At 38.7% G+C, this 13244-nt stretch overlaps 1 protein-coding gene across 1 annotated transcript; it reads right to left on the reverse strand.

Moving 5' to 3' along the window:
* Positions 1–268: 268 nt before the first annotated feature.
* rell2 (RELT like 2) lies at positions 269–10762 on the reverse strand. The gene is made up of 6 exons (XM_061079666.1): positions 10676–10762; positions 9994–10203; positions 8397–8459; positions 6343–6406; positions 5376–5552; positions 269–5226 (listed from the first exon to the last, which is right to left on the reverse strand). Exons 2-6 carry the CDS (start codon positions 10187–10189, stop codon positions 3348–3350), a joined length of 2379 nt encoding a protein of 792 aa, XP_060935649.1. The 5' UTR covers positions 10190–10203; positions 10676–10762; the 3' UTR covers positions 269–3347.
* Between the last annotated feature and the right edge of the window lie 2482 nt (positions 10763–13244).

The raw sequence follows: 13244 nt of genomic DNA on the forward strand, positions 1-13244 counted from the left end.
GTATTTTATACTTATATGTTTTTATGTTTTAAATTAACTTTCACAAATATTTATCTGACATTGTCCCTTCATTTTTAATTTTTTAAAAAGCTTGTGTCAAGAGCTCTTTCTTGCACGTAGTTTTCTAGACTGACCTCTCAAAACCTGACAAAGCAGGAAACTATGCCTGTAAAACCACAAATGCCTCTGATTGACATGTTGAAGAGGGTATTTATTCAGAACACCTTTAGTGCACAACAGCCCCTAGAGATGACAGTCAATGCAAATGTAATATAAGCAATCTGTTCTTTATTGACAAGTAAGTAGATTCACATTGTTCTCTTTAGTGAACATAATATGGCTGATATGCTGATTGCTGCCCTGTTAGGACATTTCATATTTATTCTTTTATTTACAGTGCAGTGTAATACATATATGATGCATCTTTACATTTCTTATGCTTCTTAAGTGACTGTAGCTGCATCGGGCAAGTTAAAAGAAAATATATATTTTCCTCTTTATTCACATGTACATTTAGCATTCACCAATTTTACATATTGGTATGGTTAACTAATCAACTGGTTAAACAAGATCACACACACCAGCTGCTGTGGTTAGTTTAGCAACCAGCAAAGGTTGACATGCAAACCATGATCACAGTTCACAAATAGAATGGCACTCAATGAGGCACATACTACTGCCACAGGCAAAACTTCCCCTTTAATTCCATTATCACATCAAAATACACATATATAAATATCTGTTCTTTTTTTCCCATGAAGAGTCATTCATTATTTCCTGGGAAATTGGTGAAAATCTCAAAACAAATGCCCTATCTCACGATGTTAAAGAAAGAGAAAAAAATTCTGGATATGCCCCATTGTCCACAATTTAAAGAACTCTCTCGTGTCCCATCCTTCCAAAAAGTTCCATGGAGCTCCCTTCAGTAGTTTCTGTGCAATCCTGACAAACTAACATCCTAACAACCCGACAAACAAACAAGTGGACAGGGTAAAATCCTGACACAAGTCAAGGATATTAACATGAAGATTGTTAAGATGGTTAACATGACGATTAATTGAAGACAGAGAATGAGATAAAAGTTAGGACAGAAGAAATTCTCTAGTTGCTTTCTCATGAAGGCAGGAAATGACATTGACCTCATACTTGAAACCTCTGAACTTTGTCAAGTAAACTACTTCTTTTCAATTTCTAGTGAATCAGTCTACAGAGACTCCCTATACGGAAATTAATTTCTAAAGTTTTTGTTCATTAGAATTAGATATACATAAATATTTTCTAGCCAACTCCCAATTTGACCTGTTAAGGGCAATTTGTTCACCTGCACTGACAACATGAGCACAACAAAACTAAGATTATTACATGACCAATACTAGGGGAAGTGACAGGACTACGTTACATTTTGGATCGTGGGAAAACAGACAGATGATTGTCTCTGTAGTTGTGAGGCTGCAAGTTTTACACAGCAGAGTATTATGTTCACTGTTGGAAAATAAGAGCTTGAGAGTGTTGCATTGGAGTGTCAGTGTTGATAATAAATATCCTATACTTGTAAAAAAATATTTTCCTTAGATCTGTGTGCAAATGGACATACACAATCTGTTCTCTAGCATATGACTTCAGATTGTTATTACAGGATATACTGTTTAACCACATGACCGCGACAATAACAGAGGCATTAGAGTATATAGTTACACTGTACAGTGAAGATGATTTGTATAAATACTTTATATAAATTGCCATACGCCTGTAAAAGACAGCTCTGTCAACTGTAATCACAGAATGAAGTTTGCCAGACACTGATGTGTTCTTGCATATCTCATTGAGCTCAATATATTCGCAATTGAGGGGGACCAAAAGTCATCAGAGTGTTCTGCTACACTTATCAATGCCCAACATCACCTGTTGCTTATATGCTTTACTGTCAGACTTGTAAATCATACTTAGAAATACATATCTTATTTTAAAATGTATTGTCTATATTATTTATGGTTTCACAGCTTTGAGGACTGCAGAGTTTATTCTGTGGAAGGTTCATAACTCTGTAGTCTAAGAGATTTTTTCACATAGTCTATGGAACACCACATTATCATGCCTTGGTATGTGTTGTTTAAACAATCATCATTGTGGTTGTGCATATCATTGGTAGTAGTAAGTCAATGGTTAAATTGTGTTTTTATGTCCATACATTTAATTGATTTTAAATAACAACAAGCTGCCACTCATTCTCTGAATCTATTGACAAATCACCAACTAGGAATCAAACAAGGCAAGGTGAGTACATCAAAACAACTCAAGAAAGTTGGCATAAAATCGTGATATGACTGAAGGACAAGTTTACCCTTTTAGTATAGCAGTATTTTACATAATTGCTGACCACTTTCTAAATTAATCCTGTATTATTTGATATGTAATGTTGTATTTTTCCAAGTAAGTCAAGTTTATGAATAATATAGTAAAAGAATCCTGAAGCTTCCTTGAGTTGAGTTGATCCATGGAAGTAGGCATCAAGTCTGCATCAATGCTACATGTAAATTTACAGCAGTGCTTTCGAAACTAAATACACATGTTCAGTAACAATCTTTGGAAATGGGGGTTTGTCAGCCTTTCAGTCAGCTGGTCAGACCACCACTTTGGTCCAGTATAGAATATCACTTAAAAAAAGTACAACAAGCTCTTTCTATTAGATGTATTTAAGCAATATTCTCTACAGTTATCCAGGGCCCCCAGACTTGGACAACTGTTGTATTGAAATTATTGACCTGATAACGGTGCCAGGTGAAATGTCAAACACTCATAAACTTCATCATGAAGGGTACATATGTGTCAGAAGCAAATGTTAGGGCAGTTGTTGAGGTATAATAATCACTCATGTAAACCTCATGGAGACTCCAGAGGATAGCACAAGTAACAACCAAGGTTGTTGGATTGATTAATGTGGTAATCTCTCAACATCATAATGATTCATCAGCCGGGATAATCATAGGCCAATGATTGATAGTTGAGCTATATTAGCCTAAACTAAAGCCAACTGACATTTTTATCCCTACAGCCATGTGACTAGTATTGCTAGAAAAGGCAAAAACCCATCGCATGTTATATACAAGGTTAGCTGTCTTGTAAAGTGTATGTAATTTGTCAAAATCTGGGAGTTTCCACAACTGACCCTAACCTGCTTAGTGCAATATATTCACAGCTTTGGTTAAATGAGCAAAGGTGTTTTCATTATGTATTTTATCATCAAAACCCTTCCTTTCCTATAGTCAGCTGAGTGGTGGCATACTTCATATAATAATCCAAGACTACTTGGATTATCACATGGCTTCAACATCTTGAGAATGCACCTCTTAGTCCTGTGTCAACCTAGTGTCTACCGTCTTCTCCACCTCCTCCCTCTCTCTCTCTGCTTCTTGCAACTGCATCACCTTGCAATCTCTTATATCTTCCATCTCCACCATTTCTTCTTTTTCTTGGCTCAACATCGGCTTAGTCTCTTCTCTTTGACTTTCAGTTTGCCCCTTACCTGAAACAGAAAACTTTTCCCCCAGACCAACTGCTGGACTAAATTCAACTTTCTCAAATTCCGCCCCAACTTTACATGTTTCTTTTTTCTGGTCTTTTGTTAATGAAGTGGACTCTTCATCCTCCATCATAGTAACAACAGAAAACTCTCTCTTGCTTTCAGGGCTGGCTTTGAAGATGGTCATACTATTTATTCTGCTCCCTCCTGATGGGGCTGTGGACAGTGGGCTGGAGGGAGACGGTTGCAAACTGCTCAGGCTATCTTTATGAACCGGATCAGAGGGAAAGGAAAGGACAAGGCCTTTAACACCTCCCTCCACTGGTAGAAGTACAGCTGTTTTGAGAATCCCAACCATCTTTTTTTCTGTCTTCTCTTCTGTATGTGGGATTCTGGCTTGCTCTTCTTCCTTTATAGATAGTGGGCTTGAAACCATATCGCCTGTGGTCACAGATTTTACAGACATGACACTTTCTGACTGCAAAGGAGTTGAAGTTATGAAATCTGGGTTTTGGTCAGCTGGAGAAAAGGAGAGAGTTTTGATGTTGTGTTGTTGTGATGATGCTGAAAAGGTGGTAAGTTTGGGGCTACCACTAAGAGCAGGTGAGGGAGTTTGGGCTTCTAATGAACTGGCGATATTAGATTGGCTTGACATCGCTTGACCTGATGGAAGTTTGGGACTTGGAGTGAGAGCTGTTTTTGTAGTCTCTGGTGGTTTATTTTTTGAGCTTAGTGCAGGGCTAAACATGACAGTCTGAGGTGATGTAGGAGTTTTCAACAAAGAGTTTGAAGATGGGGACTTGATTGGGAATAAAGACTGAGGTGATGAGCCTAAATTTATAAAAGCTAGGCTAGCACCAAAGCCGTGTTCCAGATCTGGGCTGGAGCTTGGGTTAGGGGGAGTCTGGATGACTGGAAAAACTGTGCTCAAACAGGATTTACTCTGACCAGCAGGAATGAGAGGAGTGAAACCTGGAATAGATACTGTCATGGGGATAGTTGGTGTGGAGGCCTGAAGAGGCCCAGGATCATAATCCTGTTCGTTTTTCATAATTTTGTCTCCAGCATGTCCCTGTTTCTCTGTTGCAGTATATGTATGTCCGAGCATTGTGGGAGATGAAATGAGAAATGAGCTGAGCGCGGAAGTTGCCGTACTCCCAACTGAAGGTTTAATTATGAGGTTCATACGAGGTTCAGGAGCAGAGCTAAAGTCATGGGTCTGTTCCTTACTTGCAAAAGAGGGAGAATTAACAGAACCTGATGTTTCAACCTCACTTTGCAGTGGAGCAGGCATTTCATTCTGTGAGGGCTCAGTTCCTGATGTAGAACCCCATTTAGTACCACATTCAGAAGCAGTCTCAATGTTCTGTGCTTGTACCAGCTCCTCCAATACGACAGGCTGCTTCTGAATGGCAAATTTAGCGCCTCCGGCCTCCCGACCTGTCCCCTCCACCTCTTTAATGCCAACAGTTTCACTGCCCCGCCTCAGCCCAAATATGGTCACACTCTTCCTTCGCTTCCCCACATTTGGGACAACCCCATTGGCACCCTCTGTGGAGGTCCGGACATCCTTGAACATGCTCCTCAGGTGGTACCCTCCCTCCTTCTGCTCCTCACTATCCTGGGATTGGTCCAGCTGGTCCCCTGAACTGACCAATGGATTGGGACCTCCATGGAGCTTCTTGTCATTGTGCGTCACCCGAAATCTGAAGGGATAATGATATAAAGGATGAAACCTATGTCCTTTTTTTCCAACTTAGTTTTACATTGTTCATACATTATCTTTATGCATTTTATTTGGTTACGTTCTTTCTCCAACAAAACCTGCAAAAATGGTTTAAACATAATCTGTTACCTGCCAACAGAGAATACGGTCTGTTCTCCAGGCCGTTGTCTGAATCGGGGGGTTCTGCTTTGTCTGCGGCCCTTTTTAGATTGAACCTGAGCACAGAGGTGGCAGGAGTTGTGGTCGGTGCCTGAGTGGACTGTGTGGTGATGAGGAGGAACACCACCAATTGACTCCTTGCGCAACCTGGATAGTATAATTATAATGAATATTATCCTTATTGAAGGGTGAAGTCAAAAACTGGAATTATGCTTTTCTGGGCAGTCTGAAAGTCCTTCAGACAAGTTCACATTTGTGTTTTTTATACTAAGCACGGTCATGTTTTGCAAACCAAATCCCAAAAATGTAGAAGAAATCCGTGTCAGAAGCAGAGTTGTAGTTTAAAATTCTGAGTGTGTTGGTTGTGTAAAGAACTGATCCGCTGAAAACATAATTTTCAGCGGATCACAGGATAGAATTATGCTATATCCTGAAAAACAGAATGTTTTTTCCAGCTTGTTACCATCTGTAGAAAAGGGGTCATTGAAAATGTGCATGGACAGTCACTGGTTGTGTGGTAAAGAATGGTGTATCCTGAGTGGGGCAGGTTTTAGGACCCATCCATACTTTCTTCGATCCTCAGTGGTTTCATACAGAGTATTTTCCGGCAACCCAAAAGGAACTATACATAATTCGTAGCATTCAGACTGAAAGCATTCAATTGTTCTGTATATTACCACAGTATTATAATTTGATTAAAGTCTGATCATTAATCTAATGTATAAGTGAACATTTTTCCAAAAAATTGCAATTATACATCATATTTGAAAATGTGTTTGACAAGTGTGATACACCTTGTAAAATAAAACAAATTCATATTTTATATTAAATTTTAAAGAATCAACAATTGAATTCAACATTAAAAGTTCTTATTCACTAAAAATAACGCAATACAACACTAATCCACAGTTAAGCCTTGTCAGCTGAATGAATTTACCTGGGGTCATGGCGCACACAGACATTGTGGTTTCCCAACATCTCATTGAAAGCTTCCATGTTTGCTAGAGACAAGAAGAACCAATATTAGAGCAGGAATTCAAAAAAGTGCTAAGTAGATTTACTAATACACAGTGGGAGATTTAGAAATGTGCGAAATGGGCTGCCACCCAGGGCGCCGTCTTGCAGGCAATGGAACGGGAAGAATACACCTACTGATCTCTGATCTCTCATTCTCCATCAAAAGTAGGAGAAGGAGGGGAGCAGACAGTGTTGGGAAGGATACTTTCAAAACGTATTCCGTTACAGAATACAGAATACATGCACAAAAATGTAATCTGTAACGTATTCCATTACATTAACTAATCTGAGTAACGTATTCTGAATACTTGGAATACTTCCGGTTTGTATTGCATTTTTTAAGTGTATGATTGCGGCGTCGTTATAGTCAGTGGAGCAGCAGCAGTTTAAACTCTCTCTCCGCAAGATGCGGCGGGCCAGCTGGATGTCCGGCTCCCATCCTCTCCCACCTCTGTGCCGGTCCCACCGGAGGCTGAACCCCCCCCTGCGCCAAGGCTGCCTCGCGCCGTGCAGCGATCGTTTCGGCGTCGGGTCTATTTTTTGCGCTTGACGCGAGCATATCGCTTGAGGAAACAAACTGAAAAATGATTTTAAACGATATTGATGACATATTTTATATGATATAAATGATAAAGCATGCATCCCATAGTTTGTATTCCCCTTCTGTTGTCCTGGAGTTTTAAATTTACCAATTTGACCGATCACATTATTAAATGCCCCCCTCCATACAGACACACAAGCGGTCATAAAGATAAAAAGAGAGGGGGGGGGGGGGGGGGCGGAGAATACGTAGTTTACCCTCGACACCCGACATTGAACGGAGCAAACAGCGGAGAAGTTCTTGAAGATGGATGACATTAAATTGGGACGCTGTTGCAGTTAATGTTGGAGCAACAAGTGACTATATGCTTTTATACTACTGGGTCAACGGGTGATATTATTTTAGCGTCGCTTCAGCGTCCGGTGTGAACCCGGCGTGCCTCGCTGGTCTCCTGCAGAGCCATGACAGCGGAGCTCTGGAAGCGCAGGTCGGTCTTCTCTCACCAGGCGCTGGAAGGGCAGCTTGCGGATCAGCAGCTCCGTAGATTTCTGGTAGCGACGGAACTCTCTCAGAGCCACGGTACCGGGCCTGTAACGGTCCCGAGCCGGTAGCGGTGAGGCTTCTTCACGCCGCCGGGGTCCGGGCGCTCTTACTGCAGCCCTGGTCTCCAGCTGCTTCCTGGGGGCTTTGCCTCCGGTGGATTTACGAGACAGTGATTAAACTCGTGAAACAGAGAAGTACCGTCATGTAATCCACTGATTTCAACAATGTAACTGTATTCTGAATACCATCTATTTAATTTGTAACTGTAACGGAATACAGTTACTCATAATTTGTATTCTAAATACGTAACGCCGTAACATGTATTCCGTTACTCCCCAACACTGGGAGCAGATGTATGTAACCTCTAATTTATCCACACATCAACATCATAACTCTGCTACGTTCTCCATGCCCGTGGCATGTCCATCTGAATTTAAACGACTTCGTTTTTTTGCCTTTACCTGACTCCGCTCTGTTTACTATCTTTGTTTTAAAACTTTAAACACCACTTTCACACTCTCTGCTCCTGTGTTCTGAATTTTAATTATATCGCCTAGGCGGTGTGGCCTTGGTGGTAAAGTGGCCGTTCTCCAACAAGAAGGTTGCCGGTGCAATCCCAACTCTTCCCCATCTGCATGCCGAAGTGTCCTTGGGAAGATACTGAACCCCTAAATGGTCCGTCATAAATGTTGAGTGTACTAAAGTCGCTTTGGACAAGTAATGTAATGTAATGATATATCTTAACACTAAGCAGCAAACAGCAACACAGACCAAAGTGAAGCAGGACAAAACCAGAAGATAAGACTAGATTAAAGCAGGTTAACTTTAATTTGGTATAAATTAAACAGCATTAAAACCAAGAAACACTACAGTAACTTTGTATTAATCACCTTCATTTTCAATGATGCACTTGAGGATTTGCTCCACCGTATCCTGGTTCTCTTCATCCTCCTCTGAAAAACAGCAAAACAAGGAATGAAATTACACTGATTAGTGCATATTTTTGTTATTGAAAGTGTAGATTGTGGACCATCAGTAGTGGGATTTTAGCTTTATTTTGTAGTTTAAATTATTGTCCACAGCTTTGTGGTTTGACTAGATAAAAAAATACTGCAACCTTAAAACCAGTTTCCTTTTGTAATGTTGTGGGTGTAGACTGCAAACCCATAAATTCAGCAATCCCTCTCACCAAATGACACATCCATACAGTCTGTCAACTATTCAATTAAAAATTACCTAATTAAAACAAAATAAGGTATGTGTCTGACTTAGTGCATATGTTTATGGATTTTTTTATGCAGTGCTAGAAGGAAAGAAAAAGAGAAGAAAATAAAAACTGAAATAAATCATGTATTTTTTCTTAGTTAAGATTACATTCACACCACTGTCACTTCACAGCCAAGAGATTCTGCATTCAAGTATGCCAGATGAGCAGGGCCTTTCTGTTGAGTTGTGTGCAGAGTTGTGTGCATGTGGGTTTGACATAGTTCATGATAATAATCATCATAACTCATAATACATGTGTTGCAGATGCAGGGAAGCATGGATCTTTCTAATTAGTATATTTTTTCTCTTGGTTTTGTGTTTCTAAATCGTTGAACATGACTGAATTATTCAGCTCCCCTTGCACATATTTCTCACTTACATGACTTTCCTACCAACTGAAGACACATATGCCTTCAATTAAAAACGTTACCCTAATAGATAACCAATAGTAACTTGAAACACCAGAAATAGGTAAAAACAGCAGAGAAATGGCTCAAATTCTAAAATCACTGGATCCTACATTTCCCTTAAAGCAACAAGAAAACCTTGTATATTGATTGGTTGTATATTGACAGGTAAACTACATTTTTTTTTGTCATGCAGACATAAGGGAGGCATTTTGGTCACAGCTATTTCACAGCCAATTATGAAATCCTACCATAGCGTGGAGTGTCTCTCCTGCGGGCTACTGAGAAATTTGTCAGGATGATGTTAACTCACAATAAAACTGATAGTTTATACTTAAGATGTGCATGTTGCTGTGAAGGGCACTCAGTTTTCAGCAATACAGCCAAGAGCCAACAGAAAAAAGACACATTTGCTGATCGAATAGTAGAAGTTTCTGCATAATCATTTCTTAAGTGAAGTGGCTGATGGTAAAAATGTCCAACCTGTTGACCAATAGCATCACTCATTCACTTCAAAAAGTCAAAAGAAAAGGTAAAAGGCCACACTTCCAGTTTGTAAAGACTTTCTGCTCTGCTCGGAATTCTTCAAGCTCAAATTGAGACAACCCTGGTGACATCCCGGGGTTCACAGAAGACACAAGACACAAGACTACTGTTTCCACAGACTGAATGGTATTCTCTGAAACTAATGATCTAAAACTACAAAAATAATAAACCTGCTTGGTCTGCTGCCATCGCAATGACCTCAGAGGAAGATGAAACTGCTAGTTTCAGTAATTGTGAGTTTCTTTCCTATTACATTTTCTCAACCCACCATCTGTATTTCCTCCAATTTTCTCATCCTCATCTTCATTGTCCATGTCTCCAGTTCGGCAGCGGTAGCCTTTCTTCTTCAGCAGGTGGCAGATGAGGAAACCCAGCAGTCCAGTGACGAAGAAGAGGAACACCACCACAAATATCATGTAGGGAGGGGTATTCTCCCCCGCACTTGAGGCTTCATAGTCTGTCATAATCTGGATCAAATCTGAGATAAAGAGAGAATACATTTTTATAATTATTGATGACGTGACACATATTACAATTATTTAACCATTTCAGAAAAAAAATGTCGATGAAACCAAATTGTCGTAAATCACCCTCCATCACAACCAGCCAATCTTTGGTTCCACTTGAAAAAAGTTGAAAATTGCATTGTGTAGCAATAAATACAAGCCTGGTATAATAACACTAACCCTGAAATAAGGAAAATGCAACCCGTTTTATATTGTTAATTACTAGATGAAAGCGACAAAGCTATAATTTGTCTTTACAGTCAAACCTTCATTCAACTATAGTTAAGAAATGTGAGTGTGTAAAAAAGAAACGGAATGTGATGGAGAATTTTAAAAGAATGATGTAGAAAATTATAGGCATTTTACTTGGAGTTACTGTGATATCTCCCACCCCCACCTCAATCAAAAGACACAGAAATATACTATATATAGTATATACACTACAGTGTGAGGAGAAACATGTACAGGCTTAGTTTTTGGTTCAAATCATCTCCAGTTGTTCCTCTGTTATAGACTGGTCAACATCAAGAATCAGCCTGTGAAGCAAGGAGGAAAAAAGATTATTAAACTATCCCCTATATATCAATTTAAATGAAAACATTTTTCATCTGTCACTTCTCTTTAGGAAATGTTGAATCTTTATTCTACCTCAGCGTTCTGTATAAAAGCTACCTAGACCAAATGGAATGGATGGTGAAGCATTGATCCATCTTGATGCTGTTGTTGCTCTTTGGTTATATTGTGTCTTTATGTTTCACATCTTTGCCTCGTATGTAGTCATAATTTGTATTTTTGTAAGGTGTTGTACATGGTCATAAAAAAACAGGAACAAAATAAAAAAAAACTATTTGAGTCTGAAAGCTCAGTTTAAAAAACAATGTAAGTAAAATAAAAGATTAAAAAGAGTAGAATAAAAAGATGAAACAAGGCCAAAGACATAAAAAAAAAAAAAAACAATTTGTGTAATTAAAATTGGGAATAAAAAGATGAAACAAGGCCAAAGACATAAAAAAATTAAAATAAAACAATTTGTGTACTTGGTTGTTTTATAGCTCCAATATCTGACTTCAGAATACTGCTATCAATCTATAAAGCATTGAACAATTTAGCAAAAAAATTAATTTCTGATCTGGAGCATTATTCAGAACCATCCAGATCGTTCAGGTCGTCTGGCACTGGTTTGTTTTCTGTGCCCAGAGCAATAGTAAACATGGCGAAGAAGCGTTACATTTTTAAACCCCTCATAAGTGCAATTGACTGTAAGAGCTCTCTTCTAATTTAAATCAAGAATTGTCTGTTTACTGCAACCTTTCATTCAATCTTAATCAGTCATTTAATACACTTGCAACTTGTATCTATTATTCTTGAGTTTATTTTTTAACTTTTTCTCATTTCTGTACTTAGAAGTTTTATGTTAAATATTTGAGTATATATTTTACATCCAAAGGATAGCACATATCAAAACTGCCTGGCAGTTGAAATGTGCTACACAAATAAACTTGGCATGCCTTGCTTTGCCTATGTGTTTTTTTCACATCTGTTTGTTGTTACATCTTTGTAAGGTAATTGCTTGCATCTATTTGGTCACTTCTTTCCCGTTTTAATTCAACAAAATCTTATTTGAATCCGGCCAAAACATAAAATGCATTATCTCAAGGCACTTTAGCCTCTATAAAATTATAGAGAAACCCAACAATTCATCCAACGAGCAGGCAGTTACACTTGTCTTAATTAGCAGTTGTTTGCACATACACTACAAAGTGTCTTATTTTAAAGAACAACAATAAGCTGACAAGAAAAATTTAAAATACCCTGCTGGAGAATCATATTCCACAATATGACGATGCAAAATGCTGATCTCATTAAGAATCAGTGAGTGATGTATTATACCTTAATGAGGCCATTAATTGCAGCTAAGAAACCCGTTTGTAAATAATGCCTTCGTATAGAGAGGTAGCTTAAAGAAGCTTGATTAAAGCAGTGTTTACAGATTTTATTTAAATGTGGGTGATGCTGGCTTTGCATCTATTTTGCCTTACAGTTTGGTCAAAGCAAGATTATCAACCAGGGCAAAGCAGGGAGCTGCCCTGGGGCCACTTGCAAATTTATTTTGGAAAATCACCATGATAAGGGGTGTTAGATTTTACCTAACTTCAAAACCTTGAGTTAATATGTCACGCTAAGAGCTTCATTATTGGTTATGTACTAAACATGCTGATGAAAAAAATTCATGAAAAGCAATTGAAACATCAAAAGGAACTAACCAGCACCTCCAGAAAACACTCTGTCAGCAGTGGATCCATCCATCCATCGTAGTCAGTCTAAAGGGTGCAAAAACAAAACATAGAAAAAGCTGTTGCGATTTAGTTGATAAATAATGCAAAATGTGTTTGTTGGATAAGAAGCTTAACTTAGCAGACAGTTCCCCATTAGCCAAACCTTATCTCCAGAGAAGCGGGCACACAGACAGCGTGAGAAGAAAAAGGGCAGATATTACACAAGGGAACCTCAGCCTTGTTGGTTTAATAATGAAACCCACAAGTGAACCTGAAAACATTTGAAATACACCAGTCCTAATCAGCATAGACTAACTTCCATCTAAACAAGCATGTGTGTATACGCGCAGCGTAGATTGTGAACGTGTAACAGCTTATCGGTGTTGCCCTCCCACTGGCTTATCAGCATACAGCAACACCCATAGTAGCTACATCATACTTACTACTAAACTCTGAACTGAACATTTTATTTTTACTTGACCATTCGCCTTGTGAGTTACAGAAAATCATTTTTGATAATTTATAGTGTTATGTGGTGAATGTCTAATTATTGTCTGTATTAATAGAATAAATATTTTAGTTTTCCCAGAAAAATAGATGAAAAGTATAACATGGCGGTCTGTGGGTCTTAGCGACACTCACTATTATTACTACTACTCAAGAAACCCACCCTCAAAATGTCTGAGGAAAACGCTTACAGACCTGTCTCTCTTCTCTTCTTTACTTCTTCTTTCCCC

The sequence above is a fragment of the Limanda limanda genome, chromosome 10, assembly GCF_963576545.1.
Source record: "Limanda limanda chromosome 10, fLimLim1.1, whole genome shotgun sequence".
NCBI classification, from domain to species: domain Eukaryota; kingdom Metazoa; phylum Chordata; class Actinopteri; order Pleuronectiformes; family Pleuronectidae; genus Limanda; species Limanda limanda.